Source organism: Falco rusticolus, chromosome 3, assembly GCF_015220075.1.
Source record: "Falco rusticolus isolate bFalRus1 chromosome 3, bFalRus1.pri, whole genome shotgun sequence".
Taxonomy (NCBI): domain Eukaryota; kingdom Metazoa; phylum Chordata; class Aves; order Falconiformes; family Falconidae; genus Falco; species Falco rusticolus.
In genome coordinates, this window is record NC_051189.1 from 47,235,014 (window position 1) to 47,255,529 (window position 20,516).

Consider the following 20,516-nt stretch of genomic DNA (forward strand, 5'->3'; position numbering starts at 1 on the left):
ACACAATATTAAAACTGTCAGATTCAGTCCTCCTTTAACAATGGTGATCCAAGACAGTAAAACAGTATTACACAGTACTGCTGCAGGTTCTACCATTTTTCCAGACATACCTACTTGAATAAAGTGGTCATTTTGGCTCAATTTGTTAAACAGCGAGATTGAAACTCTGTCATGTGATTTTACCACTTGGTATTCACTACCCAGTTTGCACGAATAGTATTTGGTATTTTATCGTGACAAAAGGGTAAAGATCCAGATTGGTGCAGTGTTAAGGCTAAAAGGGAACAATTTCTTAATGGCTGATACTTGTTAAAAGGGACTGTCTTCCTCAGATATTATTTGAGAAGACATAAATACAAAACATTATCTTCAGGTGAAGATTTCAATGAGAATCACAGTTCTCAGGCTTTCTAATCTCCACTACTGCTATTTGAAGCAATATTCTAAAAAGATAAATATGGGGATATTCTTCATAACACATAAGAAAATTATCAGCTTTGAAAAAACACACTTACTAATCAATTATACAATTGGAAAGAGAAGCTTGACTATTTACCTATTTGCCTCCTGCGTGATTAAACAGGGATACAAATTTTGTAGAGATAATGCTTGAGTCATTACTACACATTCTAACACTTTTGTATTTGCCTGCACATTTCTCCAAGTGGAAAAGAAATCTAAATCTTTTGAGCTGGAATATTTTCTGCCTCAGTCTCAGTATTTGTCTTTTATTTCAAATCAGTACAGTTATTCCTTCGATTAAGTGAACAAGAACAGGGCAGATTTCCCCATTTTTATTCACATTTGAAGTTTATGTTCGCATAAGAAGAACAGTAAGAAAATGCAATACTTCTTGTGTCATGCACCCCTTTAGATCAAAACTTCAGCCACATCTGAAGTTAATCCATGTTAAGATGTGGGGTAAAGGTCTTCTGCACGCTCACAAAGAGGCACAGACAGCTATGGGCAGGGCGAGTCCAACTAACACCCTGCTCTGGCTTCTCCCAAGCCACCTGCCCTTGTGCCCCTGTGTTTGTGGAGATGGGCTGGTGGCTCCTGTGATGGGCTTGGGAGAAGCCAAGGACTCAGAGGAAAGGACACTCTCTCCCAGCCCCTACATGGCCATCTCAGGAGAGTCCCAGTCCCAGTGTCCAGGCATGAAACCCATCATGATGAGTCTATTCTGGAGTATCTATTGGACTGCTGGGGTTTGCTGCCTAGGGGTGTGGAACACAATATGGGACAGAGGGGAAGAGCATTTTGGGATTGCACAGGACTTACTATGGGATGTTTAGGGGAGGAACCAAAGGCAGAAAAAGAGATGGATCTAGGTGATTTCTGGAGGAACAAGTGTGGGAAAATAGAGGGATCAGGAGATCAAAAGAGCTGGGCACAACAGTTTGCTAGTTAGTATGGCTGGCTGTGTCCTGCACCTGATCAGTGCAGTCCATCCCATCTTATTAATTTGATTTCTAACTCTTTTTCTGGGTGAAGGACTCTCTGTTCTCTGTGTGCATACACATGTGTGGGTATGGGGTCTGAGTACCAGCAACTGGACTGGGACCCAGTTGGGGTCCTGCATGAAGGCATCTGGAGAGACTAGAGGGAGTGAAACACCGCGAGTGAGTGGAGTGGTACAAGGGTTGAGAGGCTCATGTCTCTAAGTGCCAGACCATACGAACAGCTGACTGTTGGAGGGACCACAGGAATCCTGGCCAGCTGCCAGAGACAACATGGGATATGGGTGTCTCTAGGGGTGAGACCTGCTGAGGTGTATGTGTGTCTCTAAGGACAAGACACCTCTGTGCATGCATGCCTGTGTGCATGTGTGTGTCAGACAGTCTGTACCAGCAGTTGGAGTGGGGCTGCAGCCTTGAGGGCTCGTATGTCCAGAAGCCAGCAACTGGGGAGACTGGGATCCAGAGGCAGATAGAGTGTGTGAGCCCAGCAGCTGGCAGCATCCACCTTGTACATATGTGTACACATATATATTCCTATTAGTGGACTCCATCCTGCTCAGCCAGAGAGGTGAGCGGGATGAGGCTGCTGGTGCTGCCTGTGTTTCTGTGTCTGTTCTGTGTGTCTGCGTTACTGTACAGCTGGCCATGTATACCTGTGTATAGATGTGGTATATAGATGTGCTCTCTCTGTGTGTGCGGACTGGGAACACGTATTCAGCCTGGGACCTGGGGACCTGGGGCTGTGCAGCTGCAGCAGCCTCACCTACACTGAACTGCCAGATATAGTCATAATTCCCCTAACACTCCTGTGTTGTCATGATGTTATAAAGCTACGTCAAAAGCATTCAGGATAAAGCTTCTATCTTATTTTCATTGAATGACACTTAAGATTTACCCAGTTCAGGGAACAATGACTAATTTCCAATACCTATCACTTAGAAAACAGCTGAACAATTATTCTTTGATTTTGTGCATCACAACATAACTAGAGGATGAAACCAAATCAAAATGGCAACAAATAAACAATCCAATACTTGTAAAGTTTGGTTAATTAAAAATATCTGGAACTGCCACGAAAAAAAAGTGAGACTGGGTAGAAGAATCACAGAAAAAAACAGGTTGGAGTATGGAGTAGCCCTCCACAGATCATCCAGTTCAACAGCATCCTCAATTCAGGGACAACTTTGAAGACAGACAGATCAGGTGAAATTTTTTTAATCTCCAGGGCTGGAAAAGCAACAAAAACAGAATAGGATTAAAAGGAGCCACAGACCTAGAAGACTTGGCAATGAGGAAAAATAAGAAAAGAAGAGAAAACAAAGACAGACATACGTTGGAGGCATAAGGAACCCGAGTTATGTATGGAAGCTGAGACTGGTGCAATGGAGAAACTGAGAAAGAACTGGAAGCATCACTTGCAGTAGGAGGCCGGATTAGTGTCAGCTTTTTGAAGCAGCTGAGGGGCAGTCAGAAAAATAAGGGGGGTTACCAAGTTGAGAAATTTGGATGGAAAAGATTGGATTTCCGACAGGAAGGTAAAGAAAACTGAGAGAATCAGGAAATAACTTAGGATTTGAAGAAGAGAAGCTACGAAAAAGAAAGACAAGGAAACAAAAATCAGCTCCAAGGTTTTGGGTCCCCACAGCAGAGTTTGGTTGGAGAAAGGGAGAAAAAAGGTAAAGAAAAAAATATACTTTTTTTCTAAGAGAGAATTTGAGTGAAAAAGTAAGTGTTAAAGAACAGCAATTTAAAAAACTATTCTTTCTGAGTTTTGTTTATATTTGTTCATTTTGTTTAAAGATTCCAGCACATCACTTTTATAGTTAAGCAAATTTAATACCACTAAAATGTACCAGATTGAATTGAAAGTACAGGATATAAATTACTGAATCATATCAGATTATCATTAAGTAATAAGTAGTACATCATTTGTTCTGCTGGAGAAAGTGACTTAATATGGTTTGTCCAGTACTTGTAAGCAATTAGCTTTTAAATGGGAAATGCAAATTGGTAGTTTTTCATTTGCTTGTTCTTGAGAGTATAAACAGGAAGTCCTTGGGAGGCCTTGCAGAGTTTATATTGTTCAATTTAAATGTACCTAAAATCAATAATTAATTTGTAAAACTTACAATTTCAGGAAATTTCCAAATGCTTTCTAAAGTAATTTTTCTTACAAACTTGAGACATATATTTTAATAGAGATAATTTTCCTGCAAAGGCAATGAAAGATGCAGTAATATTACAATTAAAAAGTAAGTAAAAGTGCTCTTTTAAGTATATTCCCAGCCGTTGATAGAACGGACTTAATTTTTCACATTCAAGTACACAAATGGAGTGCATCTACCAGAATATTAGTACCTCTTTTTGAATGGGTATTTCAGACTGTGTAATGAAGATTTGAGTTATTGATGTTGAAAAAATTGTTCATGCCATTTAATTGGCTTCTGCATTATTTTTCTGTTGCACCAATATACAATACTTAAATCACCGTAGGATGTGGAATATGTTAATGATTATACAGCCTGGTTCATCCTGATCAGTCCCAGTTTTTGAAATCTCTTATTGAAGTTACTAAACACTCTTCAAAATATTAAAAAAAAAAAAAAAAAAAAAGCAAAGGGGAAATGTGAACTGGCCCATACGTGTTTCTCAGCATCTTCTGGCCTCTGTAATAGAGATCAGTAGTCCCCTTTGGCCTTAAAACCCATCAAAAACATTCACACACCACCAGTCCTGATGTTTCCTTTCAGAGGTTTATATTCCTTTAGTTGAGGTTTTTCACCTGTTTGATATTTTCTTCTGAAATTATTTGAGTGTCACTAAGTGCATGATGACCCTTTTTTATGCTGAATCATTGATTCCTTGTAATATTCACTCCTTCAATTTGAATACAGTTTGTCTGAATGGTGTCAAACACTGTTGTCTATCAGTTGCACTGTTGTCATTCTATTAATGTAAAGAGAATTCTATTAAAAAAAAAACATTGTGCTAAATTATTATATTGGCTGTTTATTCCTTCATAGAGGCCTTGGACTTTTTAAATAACAGCTTTATATGATGGGCTATTTCCTGCTTCACTTGAAGAGAACAAGTGCATCAGAGCTGTGGTAAACTTTGAAGTACCAAAGTGCCACCCTGCAGCTAACAACTTCTGTGTGAATGGCTGTGGCTTGAGTCTGATGTGTAAAAAGTGTGTGTGATGATTCAGGTCATGGATTTCTAGTAAAGAATATTTTATGCAGCACAAGAAAGGATGATACCAAACTTGCTAAAAGGAACTGGAAGTCATATGACATTACATACCTTAATATGCCTTGATTTCCTGCCTGATGTCTTGCCCTAAAGAACAGTATTTGCCAGTGATTAAGGGGCACTCTGAGAGATCAAGAATTTTGTAGGGGTAAGATGCCCTGGCTACGGCTATCATTTTGATTTTGGGAAGGAAAGGAGTGGGGTAAAATGACCACTTCTCGCCTCTGTGGAACTAGAAAGTATCTGGAAGGTATTGTTTTATGGTTTCACTGGCTTTTGGGCAGTGTGCCCTGGAAGAAACATGAAAAGCTGTCATATACTCACAGGATATGGCTAGTGAACACATGATCTAAAATACTGAATACGTACATGGCAAAAGCTCCTTTGTGGGATTTCTTATTGCCACTTCTCTCCACGTATCACCTTCACCCTTGTCTTCTGCAAGCCAGCACTGTACAGGGAGACAAATCTCTTCATGAGAAAGAGGTACTACTCTTTCAAGCCTGACTTCCTCCAGGTACCAACTGGGATCATTTCCAGTGTTATCGTGGCCAATGCGGATTTTATATAGCTGCCCAAGATCTCTGAGATTAATCTGTAATGACAAAAAAAATCCAGGTTTTAATAAAAAATTATAAGACTGTCTTTTAGCAATCCTTCTTATACTGGGCATGCAAGCTACATGTGCAGCTAACACAACCTAGAGTAATGGGGGTTTTGAGAAAATGAAGCCTTAATATACAATGAATCCCAGAGCAATTGAACAAAAGTAAATGGAGTAGTCTGCAAATGTAATTTTATTGATTTCACTACCCTGTTATTTAAAGTGACTAAAGGGCTTAACCAATTCAGTCTGGTTTTAGATGTCTTGACAGAATCCAGTTTGTAGTGTTATAATGTAAATGTCTATTTCTAGACAAATACTTTAACTAGCAGAACTACCTTCAGCCATTGCTGCATGAAATGATATATTTTGCAGTCCATACATTTACCATCAGCAAAGCCCTATTAACTATTCCTACCAATTATCGGTCTGCTATGGCCCACTTTTCTCATTGTCTTTTATTTTTATGTGCACTGGTGTCAGGGTTAACTGTTTCTGTGAGTGCTGACGCCACACTGCAGCAAATTTAAACAATAAAGCATGACTATGTCACATGGAATACTGCAGTCCTGAAATAAGAGACACTTTGTTTTGGGCTGCAGAAGTTTTTTGAGCAAAGCTGATGGCAGGAACTTAAGCACAAAAGCAGAGTTAACTACTTTCATTTTCAGTGAATTGTTTGAAAGCTCAGGTATTGGGAAAAAAATTACAGATGAAAAAAATAACAAAAAGTAGTTGTTTCTTTTACCATTATACCAATTTTGTACTGTTTAGCATCAAAACAAAACTCAAACAGACAAAAAACAGATTGACAAATAACTAACACCAACATTGCGCCAGTAGCCTGAATCACCAAAACGGGTGAACTAAGAAGTGTGTTTGAAGGTCCATTGCATCTGTTCTGGAAGATAATATTGATAAGCCTGCCCCACAGTGAGAGTTTCCTCTTCGATGTTTTTTGCTGAGGAAGACTAAAAGGTAATGCTCCTCTTCTCTGTGGAGCTGGGAAATATCAGAGACACTAGAGACATACCCTTTTCACTCTTCTGTTGAAATGTTTTCCCATGCATTGACACAGGCTAGTGTAACATTGACATTTCTTGGTCATGAGGAACATCACAGAAGAGAGTCTTAGCAGCCCTAATTGATCATCATTTTCTTGCATCCCTGAGGCAAGTCTGGCGCAACTCAGTCTCATAACATGACATCATGACACATACACTAGTGGTGTAAAGTCTGGATAGAGTCACACTTACGTCCAAAGTAGTAGGTTTTCCTGTATTAAAACAGTCTGTTAAAGTAAGAAGTGCTAACTGAAGGCATGATTATAACATTAATGCAGTAAAACCATGTACATCAAAAATATGCTGCTAATACTCACGGCAGAATTACAGCAGCAGACAAAAAGCTCTGAAACTAACCACAAACGTAGCCAGGACATAGGCTGAGTTGCCATAATAACCATCTACAGCTTGTAGATGTAAATATACAATAATAACAGCTACAAAGCAGAGACCTGTGCAGTGAGCAAGTGACCGCTAAGGTTCTCTTGCAAATAAATGTTACAATATATTAGAACTGTCACCCGTTATTGTGAATTGAATAAAGTATAGTATTGGTGAATAAAGGTAGTGCTCTCCTGAGATCTAGGCACTGGCTGCTATTTGGTGCAGAAGTGTTAAAGGGCAATTTAGTAAATAAAGCACTGAAACCTTGTGACATCATGGCCATGATTAAAATCTGGCATAAACCCTCTTGCAAGAGTGTCACTGGCATCTTTGATTACAGTATTCATTACTACATCTCTCGGCCAGTACCAGGAAACTGTCAAAGAGCCTCTTTTGTTTTCTGAAGCATCTATCAGTCATTTGGCTGTGAGGCAAACTGAAATATTATAGATAAAAAGAATTCTGCATATCTACAGTGGGTATCATATGAGTTGGCTGACAATTGAAGTTGTAACTTTCTTAATTATATTAATTTTATTTATCATACTATGCTAAAGTGACTTTCTTAATTATATTAATTTTATTTTTCATACTATGCTAAAGTGCATTTTTCTCAGAAAGAAGTCTAAGATGGAAGATGTGTTTCCAGGTGAATCTACAAAGCGTTTCGACATTGTAACATAGAATCATAGACTGCTTTGGGTTGGAAGGGATCTTTAAAGGTCATCTAGTCCAAGCCTTTTGCAATAAGCAGGCACATCTTCAGCTAGCTCAGGTTGCTCAGAGCCCAGTCCAACCTGACCTTGAAGGAAACCTTCAAGTGATGGGGCATCTACCACCTCTCTGGGCAACTTGTTCCAGTGTTTAACCACCCTCATTGTAAAAAATTTCTTCCTTATATCTAGTCTAAATCTTCCCTCTTTTAGTTTAAAACCTATCATAACAGGCCCCTCTGAAAAGTTTGTCCCCATCTTTCTTATAAGCCCCCTTAAGAACTGAAAGGCTGCAGTAAAGTCTCGTCAGACCCTTCTCTTCTCCAGGCTGAACAACCCCAACCCTCTCAGCCTGTCCTCACAGGAGAGGTGCTCCAGCCCTCTGATCATTTTTGTGACCCTCCTCTGGACTCGCTCCAACAGGTCCATGTCCTTCCTGTATTGAGGGCTCCAGAGCTGGATGCAGCACTCCAGGTGGGGTCTCACCAGAGCTGAGGGACAGGATCACCTCCCTTAACCTGCTGGCCACATTGTAGCTGATGTTTGGGAGACCACTGGTACACCTGGAGGGAAGAGCCCAGGAAAATAAGCAGTGATAGGATAGCTGACCAAGAAAGAAAAAAAAAAAAAAAAAAAGAAAAAAGAAAAAAGAAAAAAAGAAAGGCAATTTGAAAAAGGAGAGGAAAATGATGAAACCCATTCATAACCATATCACCATGTAGGGACTTCCTGTTACTAGGTAAACACGGCAATCCATCAAACCTAATCAAATGGAGTTTCAAGAAAAATCAGTACAGAACAGAAAGCTCTGTCTAGACCAGGAGATGCTCCTAGTTGCAAGCAGTTCAATTACATTCATTAAAGTCCTGTTTAGCATCTGTAAACATCCCTGTATTAGCGTCCTTCTGTACTTCCTATCCTTCCCTAACATTCACACTCTGAAAGACGACACAATATAACAAAATTAAGAAAGTTATGCACCTGCTAAGTGGGAATTTGTCCAAAGTGTCAAGTCAAATGTATTTGCTTGCTTTTGACTACAGTGAGGAAGAGTATAAAGCATCTCAGTCTACTAGACTCACAAGTTTTGTGGGGTTTGGAATGGTAAGCTATGCAGGGCATATAGGTAATGGCATATTTCTGAGACTGAAAGGTCTCCAAAATAATTAGAACACCGCCAGACTAATAACATGCTTAATAACACTTCTGTTTCTATCAATTGTTTATGGGTGTTCTGGGGGAAAAAAGTCATGTTTATTCTTGGTGAAAATTAAGGCAAGGATGTCAAGGCAGAGAGCAAATCGACTGTGTATGATGTTCTATAAGACATGTAATACAATTACAAAACTAGTTTCAGCTTCTGTTGTAGTTTTGGGGCTTGGAACAATTCATTTTGTTGTCAGATCAGATATCACATTGGTCTCTCAGTGGTATTGACTTGCTAACATGTTACTTATTGCCAGTCAGAATCCTGTCAAATGTATGTCAAATTTTGCTCTTGCAGTTAAATGCAGATGAAAAAATTCTCATAACACAGTACAGCTAATAGTATTCTTTTACTGACATAAACACTGTATCCCGAGGTTGTTCCTTTATTTACAGTATTGATTAAATTGCCTTTAACTTCTGCATGACTTGAACACAACCTGGCATTTACAAACCTAATTTCACAGCCAGAACATTTTGTAAAAAGTTGTAGAGCAAAGTTTACTTTATTGCCCTTATAAACTAAAACCTTAGTTCTATATTGTGGCACCATGGCTGCAAAAGTAACATTCCATTTTACATGGAAACAGCCTTTCTGACAGAACTGCAATAAACGGCCATGCAAAGAAGATAGGATGGGTCCCAGGACTAAAGCATCACTCTGGAAATCAGACAGCTAGATTCTATTCTTGGATCTGCTTTAAGCATCGTGAGAAACTACATAATTCACAAGCCTGCTTTGCTTCACTGTTGCAAGGACAACAGTTAGACATCTGTCTCTCACAGGAATGCTGCAAAGCTCTCTTCATAAATTTTAAGATACGAAGAAGACACAAGTCCAAAATTCTGTATATTTCTCTAAATTTTTTGGTTCATTTGGGGTTAGTTGCTATTTTTCCATAACTCAACTGGCAGATCAAAAATTATCAATTATAATTCTCCTAGCTAACTTTGTAAATCTAGTGTTTTCCCTCAAGGATAATGTGATCTCACTTACAGTTACCCAGTCTCTCATATAATCATGCAATTTCTGTTGTCGCTGGCAGTTGTGCAGACAGAATAATGGAGGAATAGCAACAAGCTGCTCAGCAGATATGTTGTAAATCTACTGAAGAACGTGGTCAATATAATAAAACCATTTCTCCACTACACCGTAATTGGATGTTGCAGGTACTCAAAGCTCCTAAATGACAAGGACACACAGAGATAGAAGACTGATGTATTTGCACATAGGTCTACACCGCTCAGAACAAATCTGCTAAAGTCCTAGCAACTGTACACTTGGGTTAGTAAAACCATCCCTCAGACTGGCCAGTCCAGATTCTCATGGCACTCTGTTGCTGGTGAGCATGGAATAGCAGTGTTGCAGTGAAAGTAAGCAGCTTGAGGCTCATCTTTGCTGGCCACTGCAACAGAGCACAGACATCTAATCCTCAACCAAGGTCAAAGCATTGAAGAGGTTCAAATGTCTGTATTTTAAAAATACTAAAAATTGGTTTGCAAAGTTCCTTTCTCCCTGTAAATTCTTCAGCTTGATATAGCAGAGTTTGGACATGGATGGAAATTCAAAGTCAAAAAATTTAAGATAACAGTTCGGGGATATGAAGCTGCCATTCTGATGTGGCTTACATTAGCCACGTATAGAACATAAATAAGACCTAAACTCCTGCAGAGGTAACAAACAAGGGCATGGAAACAGGTATCTCATTGAGGTAAAGGAATCTAGGTATCACAGACATCAGATATATTTATCTTTTCTTAGGGATTGCCTATTAGAGAGATCTGGCAAGTGCCAACCTCAGCCTCTTCTCAGCAAAAAGTTTTATAGAACACTTGAATCATCCATCATTTATAGTTCACCTTTTGGTTGACTGTGAAACTCCTTCTAATGCGCCAATCGATTTGTGCCAAATTCTGTGATCAGCTCTAAAGGGGCTGGACCTCATACAGACCCTGCTTATGTGAGAGATTGCCAGCACTTATTAATGTTAATGATATTATTGTGAGTACAACAACAGTAGGAATTCTCTCTGTAGTATTTTTCTTCACTGTTACAGGCAATATTATCAACACTCATTATATTTTATAGTATCGGTACCAATATGTATTATTGAAAAAACTGTCTACCACTTTCAAGAGGGCCACATTTTCAGAGGTAGCTTTGCCTCAGCCACACCTACATGCTAAATGTTTGCAAGCAGTTACACAAGATTAGCCTGCTAATTAATACAACTGTATGCTTTGCTCATTGCTACTGTTTAGGTGTTTGTACAAGTATATGACTAAATCCTCTTCTTGCCAAAGGCAATGGAACATTTTCACTACATCATGCATTAGAAAACTCGGCCTTGCTTTTTGAAATTGAAGATTAACAAAGCTTGTATTTTACAATTTGTCTCTAAACATAAATTAAAATGTAGTTTTATCAGCATGAAGTTCTTCCTAAAGAGGATGCAAGGACTAAATTTTAATTTCATTTCTAAATGAACTATGCAAACAGTCTTTTCAGTCCCTTGCATACCTATGACATTTTGAGTGGAGTCCGTACGACCTATTTTCATGTACTTGAGATGTTTAAGTGAAAAGTTCCTTGGCTTAACAAGAACTTTAGTGGAAAGATACTTCAGTAAAAGGATGGAAAGAATATGTGTAATGACTCCATTTCTCTTTTATATACTGTAATAAGCAAAATAACATCACTGTTTCCTGTTGTACAGAAAGTACCCTACAAACTTTTTGAAATAAACTCAAGCTAGCATGACAATCATTTGGAAAAGTCAACACTTCAGAAGCAGCTACACCAAAATCCCAATGTCTAACAAAACTGCTAGAGGCTATACTTGAACGGACAGTTATTTATTTCATGTAAGGCCACCTCATTAACAGAATTTCAGAGAAGTCATGTGCAGCAGCTGGATTCCCAAAAGAAAAAGAAATCATTGACTGCATTAGTTTAACTTCTATAGCATCTGCATATGATGGAGAAATCTTTGGAAGTGGAAGATATTTTTATATTTTGAGCATGCAGCTGGTAAATGTTGCCAAAAATATCACAACTAATGTACCGGTAAAGTATCCAGAGTCTGCCCACAGTGCTTGCATTTTCCAGATGTCTGAATTCATCCAATTTGTTATTTGTGTCCAACAAACTTGGCACGTTTACACACTAACTCAAGAATTCGAATATGTCGCAGGTGCTCACATAGAAACTTAACAGTCTCGTGAAAAAGGTGGATAGAGACATGTAAGGAGTAGGATTAAAGGCCACACAAAAACTGGCATTTTTTCCCACTTCATACTTGCTTCAGTCACAAAGCTGTGTAAACAAGTACAGCTCATCGCACAGTGACAGTTAAATACTTTCTTTTCCAGTTCATTCAAGCTCTTTTAATTCTGTAGCTAGTCCAGTATCAATGCTCAATCACTTGACCTTCCTATACAGGCTAACAACGTGCTACTATTCCCTAACATGGATGCCAATTATCTGTTACCAGGTTAATTAGAGAAAGGAAATGTCACACTGTTGTTACATGCTAAAATAATGGTACCAGCAGACAGCTTATTTTTTCCACCCTCAAGTACTACAAATAGGAAAAAGTTTGAAGAGTAACATTAAAGCTCAGAATAACTTCTCTTTTACATTGTGGTTAATTAAATTGTGCCAACACCAAGAATTTATGGTATCAGGGTGTCAGCTCCTGAAAGTAAGCACAAAACTCCCGTTAGGAGAATGTAGCTACTTACATAAGAAGTGAGTTTTTTCTGAGTGATTTGTGTTTTTCTGAGTCAGACCAGGAGTATTTTACTGGACTTGAAACTTTCCACAGTGCTTAGGTGAGGAGTTAAAACACTGCCTGCCAGAGGATGTTAACTGGGATACAGCTTAGCACTGGTTGTAAGAAAGCTCAACAAAGGTCAGGTCATGCAAGAAAACTGAAGCTTTATTTGACCTTCACCACATGCATGCACATCATGCTAATGGAATGATGCTGTGATTGGACAAGTGCACCTTACGCATGAAGAAGTGATACATGGTAGGAAAGATTATGCTAGTGGGCCCATAAAAGTGCTTCAGAGTCTGAAGGCATATGAAGATTCATTTAAGAAAAGGTACAGAGTAGTCACCTCAGTCTACAACTTAGGAGTAGGACTAGATCTCTGATTTACTTTCCTTTTGACAGTTGTTTCTATGATACCCTGACAGATTATGAACCAGCCTCTGCAATATATGTCTGTCATCTCCTGGTGGATTCACAGCAATATTTATCATTCAGGCATGAAGTCATCAGCTCAGAAAAAAAGGTTACATCTGACAATTTCTTCTCTGAACAGTGTAGGTTACTGTGAGCCCATCAGACTTCGATTTTCTGTATTGCCTTCCAAGGGACTAAAGGATTTTGTTTTATATCATCCTAATGTAAAGAATGTCAACAGCCTTCTGGTCTGCAGTAGGAAGAATGTTGCCAACAGATCAAGGGAGGTGAATATTTCCCTCTACTCAGCCCTGATGAGACACACCAGGAGTGCTGTATCCGATTCTGGGCTCCCCAGTACAGAAAGAATCCGGTTTTTACTGGCCATGAATATGATTAAGGGACTGGAGCATCTCTCACATGAGGAAACACAGAAAGCTGGGACTGTTCAGCCTGGAGAGGAGAAAGCTTAGGGGAGGATCATATGAATCTGCAGAAAAACCTGATGGGAGGGGCTAAAGAACACAGAGCCAGACTCCTCTCAGTGGTATCCAGTGAACAGTCAAGAGACAATGGGTGCAAGCTGAAACACCGTAAATTCCACTTAAATATATAAGAAAAAAAAAAAAGGGGTGAGTGGTCCAGTGTTGGAACAGATTACCCAGAGAAGCTGTAGAGTGGGAGATATTCAAAACCTGACTGGACAGTGTCCCAGGCAGCCTACTCTAGCTGGCCTTGCTTTGAGCAAGGGGCTGGACTAGTAAATCTCCGGTGATGCCTCCTAACCTCAACTACTCTGTAACTGTGTAGCACTCAGTGCAATGGCATCACCTTATTGACATAATTATCTCTAGGGTGAGAACAAGATTCAGCATCGCTAGTACTAATTCCTATAATGCACAATGAAAATAATTTTTGCAGAAGACAGAACTGTTAAAGGGCTGCCGAAGAGCTGGCCATATAAACTAAGGGCCATCACAAAATGTATCTCTTTACCATCTTCTGTTTCAATGCAAGAAAAATTGATCTCATCTTGTTTAGTAGAAGGCCTGTACTGTGTAGTGTCTATTCTCTTCATAGAGTTGTACTAAGCCCAAACAAAAAAAAAATATTTTTAAGAGCAAGAGAGAATAAGCCATACATTAGTCATACCACTTACTTCTGAAAAGCTCTCAGATACTGAGATGATGGGAGGCATAAGAATATGAATAGAAAATGGCTGAGAGGAAGGCAAGGCAAGAGGAGCATGGATTAGTAAAGTCAGAAGCTGTATTTGGGCACTTGATATAGGAAAGTGGGGGAGCTCTTAACAGGGAGATGCTTAACAAAGGAAACTGGTGTCACAGCATTTCAGAAACAACCCTCTGAAGCCTGCCAGGGGGGGCTAAACGGACAGCGTAACCTGGGAGGGAGAAGTGACTCAAGAGAGACAGAGAGGGGGTCTTAATGTACATTTGTCTTGGACTTGTGTTGCCATCAGGTAGCAAAACAAAAAAGACGTTTTACAGATATATGGCTGAAAGATTAAACCTTTTTTTTTTTTTAAATTAAACCTAAAATTGAGTGCTTAAATTTCTCTCAAAAAACTACCTTAGAAGGGAAAAACTTACATACATAATACACACTGTACTGCAGATTTACAGTACAGCATCATGTTCACTCCCTCATTTCTTGAATATGAGATTAATTGTGTTTTTCTCCAAGATTGTTTGTGACATTTTTACAATCCTTGTATGTTGCTTTCTTGGAACAAGTTAAAATTTGCCTCATGCACAGCCTGTGGCTGATGAAGATCATTTTACACACTTCTCCCTTTTATCTCAGTAAGGAATAAGGTTCATGTTGTTCTCACATACATTTTGTAGAGAAACGGACAGTTTCAAGTTGAGTTAAAGCCAGCAGTATGACTGTTTTGTGCTGCCTTAAGTGTATCTGATTAAAGCCTGAGTTTCTCTAAGTTTTATTCAACCATTTCTGGACCTAAATGGCCGTTATGGCAAACAGGGACAGGTGCAAAATAGCAGGACACAAGCTATGCCCAGCTTTTAGGCACTGGCAGTCCCAAGGCTAAGAGAGTGGATAGCTACATTAGTGCTTATGGTCACTTTAGCAATCTTCCCACTTGGGAAGAATTCTCACTGAGCTCATTACAGGCTCTTTTATTTTAACAATAGGAGGAAAAGCATGAAAATGGATTTGTTTCAACCTCTTTTTATAAAATTAGGTTTTATCCCCACTGTTTCTCATTTTACTTTAGAGATCCCAGCTTTGACTGATGAAAGAATGAATATGGATACAGGATACAGGAATGAAAGACACACAGTGAAACATAACAGATTCTTACAGCCCGTAGGACTGATTCTAAAGGAAAAAGTGTCAATTAATAATTCATAGATTATTTAAAATTACTGATAATTTCATTTAAACAGGAGGAAACCAAAATGAAAAGCAACAGATAAACTTCTAAGTGTAACGCCTCCATGTGATATAATACAGCATAAAGAACACCTGAGGAACACAGTTCTTTACAAACAATGTACATGTGACTGGAAGGAAAAAGGCTGGGTTTAACACTGTAATAATCTCATCATAGGAACATTGTTTATTAAGTTTTATGATCAAGTATCTCTGCAAGTATTAGTAGGAGCCCTGCTTTTCATCTACCTATATTACTTTCTGGCATGTTGCCCTGATAGAGTATGGCAGTGTTTAAAGGCTGTTTGTACAGATGAAGAAACCTTAAATAGTGTGACTGGATATGGCACCAGCTTTACAAGTTAGAGAAATGGGCTCATGCAGAAAAATTCACACCAGGGATGGATTCCGGTTACCATTTCTCCTAAAACACCATGCATACTCCCATGTCCCATGCTTGCAAACATGAAACAACTATCTTCCTTACAAAGACACCCATCAACTACAAAATATAACGTAAGAGTAAAGTGAAGATTTTGAAGATTTCTTAGAAAAAAGTCCAGGACTCTTAATAGCTTAATATATTGTTATTTGAGATACACTTGACAATGCATCGAGATCAGTAAGACCAATACTTCCCTAAAGAGATTGCAGAGCTGATAATGAAGCAAACTTACAAAGCAAAACGTGGAAGAATTCTTGTTAGGGAGGTGCTAGGTCCTGCCACTCTCACTAACACTAGCATGCAACATTTTGAAAGCGGACGCACTGCACCAGTCAGTGCTTTTACTGACTTCATTATTACTGGAAGAGCAGAACTTGTACCTGAAGGTATGGAATTATTCTGTATCAAAGTAATAAAAATTGAGAGACTGTAGCTGGCTTTTACAGAAAATAATAGGCTTATAGTCTTCTGCTTAGTTCTCTTTGACACAAAAGGGAATATTTGCCATGATCAAACATTAAAAGACTACTTATAAAAAGAATTTCTTTATCAAACAATGTGTAGACTCATAAAAGATAATTTGCCATCTTTCGGAGAATGATGATGCAGAATATAGGGCTCTGGAGAACGTAATTTGCAATATAATTAAAGCTCCAGTGTCTTGAGCAACTCAACATACTGCCAAAATCAGTATTTTTGAAATAGTGAGAAATACTCAGGGACTGTGATGACACCAGAGGAAAATGCAAGAAACAGATCACAGTTTTGATGAAAGCTGTGACTTATGGTAGATTGATGTCCCTCTATTGGAGGAGGAATGACTCTCAACAGAAAAATTATGTCCTGAAAACTATGTCTGAATAGTAACAGAAGCAGAAAACCATAGCCTAGAAGTAGTTTCTTTGAACACGCAGGAACAATTACAAAGCAGAAAGGGAAATTCATCAAATTTAAATTCCTTTGCTTTCCCATTCCCAAATTGTTCATCCCTGACTTTCCCATCTGGTAGGAAAAAATTGCTAAGCCACACGGGTAAATATAGTGCAGTTTAAACACAACTGTCTTGTGAGAACCTAGAACCCAAGAATCCAGCCAGAAAGAAAAACTCCCTTCATCAACAATAACTGTAAATTACCTTCAGTGAATTTCACATGCTACCATCATATGGAAACCTCCAAGGGCAATAAACTTGTTACATTCTACCTCCATTACACTGACTAGGTTTTAATCTAATTTACACAAACCTTAATCAGAGATAGCCAAAGTTAATGAAGTCACACCGGCTATATACAGCAATGCAAGAAACATCAAAATCAAGTTCTTGATGAGCAACAAAATTTCAGGGGTATATAGAGGAGCACCACTGGATTTACTCAAGTTTTAATAACTTCCTTTTTTTATTACTTTAAACATTACTGAATATTCACTACTTACTGTTAGGTAACCAAGTTACCATGCATTTAACTGTACTTTCTATCAGGTTACTATTCTTGATTTTTATTAAGAGAATTTAGTACAGTTTTGCCTCATTTTCTTTTTGTGGGCCATTTCTCTGTCATCTCTTGTCACATATCTGTGTCCAAAGGGATTTTGAAATGAGATGGTATTTTGATTGGTTTTGTGGGATATGATTGTGATTATTTTTTCCACTATATTATGTTGAACTCTTGTGGCTCCCTGTATCAGTTAACACTTTCTTTTAAAAAAAAGGGGGTTACCTGAAGTTTAAATAGCCTTCAAATACGCAGCACATTCCTTCACAAGGGCTGCAAATCAAGGACCATTTAATCAAGATTTTCCCCAATGTAGTTAACAGATTAAAGTGGTGTAATAGAAATTGATAAGGGCTATTCAATTTTTCTGCAACTCCACAGTTTTTAGCAATATTGATGTTATTACACTGTGCTCTTAATGTTGGAAAACTGTAGAGTTACAAAGTGCTCAAATATTTGCAGGACACAAGTTTCTTTTGGATTAACAAAAATCTCAGCTACCTGATCAAATTGAGGTGTTTAAGGGGAAAAAATATGTGGGAAAAAGAAGAAAAAATACTTTATCTGTTCTGTTCTTTCTCTCTCCATTGATCAACACAGATTGAAAGTCAAGTAAGTGGTTTTGAGAAATAATGGATGGACAGTAATCTGATTAACCTTGAAACTTTGATGGTGTGGTTAGAATTCAGGGAGAAGACTTCTCAAGAACCTCTGAAGTTTAAAGGTCTCATTACACATGAGTTTAAAAGTTTGATTATACAATTAGATCTTGTGAAATCTTTAAGTTGTACTCCTCAGTGCAGATTCATTGCACCTAAACTGCACCAAAGTGCTGCACCTAGCCTCCAAGCCTCTTCCAGGCTTTCAGTGGTATATCACCAAAGAAAAACATCAGGCACAAAGACCTAGGTACAGTATAGAAGACCTAAACCTGGCTGCTAGTGTGGATAGCACCAGATCATCAGAGCTCCCCCTAAACCCAAAACACAGCATTGTATCAGCTACTAAGAAGAAAATTAACTCTCTCTCAGCCAAAACCAGGACAACTAGGTATCAGGTCTTTGATGCTGGAAGGATGAAAATTATGCATTTAGAAACATACTTTTCCTTCCAAAGAGAAAGAAAACAAGCAAATGTTCTTGGTACTTCCCTCAATGAACTGGATAAATGAGCAAGAACTTGCTGTCAGACAGCATTAATCAGGTGACTAAATATCCAGGATGATTATCTAGCCAGAGTTATTTGCGAAGGAACACTTACATTTTGTATTCAGGTAAACACTGATTTCACCTTCCTGTTTTGATATGAGATAATCTTAAACCAGCATTATCTGCAAACTTTAGCCAAGTTACTTTCAACTTCAATAAAAGTAAGGGAAAGACCACCATTGATTTGCCTCTGCAAGATCTTACATATAAATACTTCAATCTGGAAAACAAAAATTTAGCTTCCTGTCCTATCTGTCACTGATTCCCCATCATCTGTTTACTATGCATAAATTATTTCAACCTAAATGAGGTATCACAGATTTAATGGTTGCAACAGGTACAGTCCTGAGGAACTATAGGAACTGGAGAAATTGTAGGATTTATAGGAACTTGGAGAAGCCCTGGGAAATGTCATGCTTCTGAAGCACTCTCAGAGGTTTCTCTGAAGAAGAAAGAAATCTCTCCATTTCTTCAGAGGAGTAGGATATCACTAGTCTAAATCATCTGAGTTAAGCTACTCAGTGTGATTTGACTCTAGGCCCTAGCCATCCCCCTTTCCTTCTTACTTTTTCCAAGAAGAGGTTCACATGACAGTGTGCTTCAGTGAAAGTCTGAGGAAACCCATGGAAGAACTTAGAGTGGTCACTTCCAAAGATGGCTATGCAACACAAGCCATAGCCAGGGCTATCTTGCTACATCAACACAAAAAAAAAGCAAAGTTTTTTATGCCTCAGCAAATGAACATCTAGTTAAAAGTAGCACATCAAGCAGATGCAGGTATGAAGCAGATGCTGAGAGTGCTATATCTGCTGGATGCAGTTCTGAATACATTTGCTGGTCCAAATCTTACTATTATAAAAGTCAGCCACTCCCTCAGAAATACTTAGTGATCCTTACATATTGCTTTGAGTCCTTTTTATTACCACAATTATTCAGTTTTGAGAAAAGCTCTTTTGCATATGTTTTGAATTTTCCAGTGTTTATATAACAGCCATATTATACCTTAAATGTATCTTCATTGTTGGGATTAAACAGCTGGTGTCTCCCAGATCCCAAAATAATAGGACCAGAAGCTCTGTTTTCTCCATAAGCGTAAAGGGACACTGTTGCTGTTGTGCCAGCTGTTTCAAAATCCCCAGTGACTACAGTAATCTTCCAGTCTCCTTCTGTAAAGTAAAAAAATAAAATCAGAATGCTTTTATAACTGTTACTGATATGTAGTCAGTTACTTCAAAGTTACTTGAAAGATATAAATAAAAGTGTGGTTTATCCCAGGGACTGCAGCTATTATATTAGATAGATAGATGCACACACACACACAGAGACACCAAAAAGGTAATGATGCTGGGAGAAGCAACAGAAGATTGGCTAAATACTACATCATTCAAACTTATCTTAGGCAAGTTGCATAACTTTAATGATTTGGGAGGTTTGCAGTGTACTAAAGCTGGAAATATGGACACAGAGCCTAGTGAGATTCCTAGCCGTAACACTGTGGGTCATCACAGGAAAAGCCCAAACTCCAGAATTTGGATTATGACAACACCTATAACCAAGAAATGCAACAGGAAAAAGCTATCAAAGCATCCCAATTAAGTACAATTTCCTTTCATTTTACGTTGATGTGACATGCCAAGAGCTCCATTTGCCTGAATGGAGGTATGTCATTGGGATTAGCATGAAAAAAAAAGATTTTTGAGGATGAGGACTCATCAGAAAATCATTTTGTATAAAACTTCCCTGATACTAAAATGTCATCTCTGCTCTCATACAATGTACACAAGTTATTTCAATATCTGAAAGAAGCTTAATGTAAACCTCCTTTTTTAAAAAGAACAATTCAGGATTGGAAAATGCATTTCTACATCTGAAAAGCTGGGATGGCACTCTGTCCACCCCTCTTTTGGTTACAGCTTTTGCCTGTATGAAACAAGTTCCCCTTAGTGACTTAAATTCATTCTGTGCAAGGCAAACAACAAATGAAATACCAGCCCACAGCCGTCTTATAAACAAATGCCACAGCATACACTGCAGTTTTATTAATAGAAAGCTGTCTGGTAGTGCCTGCATGAATTAAAT

The 20,516-nt window shown here is 38.4% G+C and overlaps 1 protein-coding gene across 1 annotated transcript in view; it reads right to left on the minus strand.

Moving 5' to 3' along the window:
• RP1 (RP1 axonemal microtubule associated) overlaps positions 1 to 20,516 on the minus strand; it is a 186,624-nt gene that overhangs the window by 97,902 nt on the left and 68,206 nt on the right. The window contains 2 exon segments of the mRNA XM_037381809.1: positions 5,082 to 5,307; positions 19,440 to 19,603. Coding sequence (XP_037237706.1) covers positions 5,082 to 5,307; positions 19,440 to 19,603 — 390 coding nt within the window.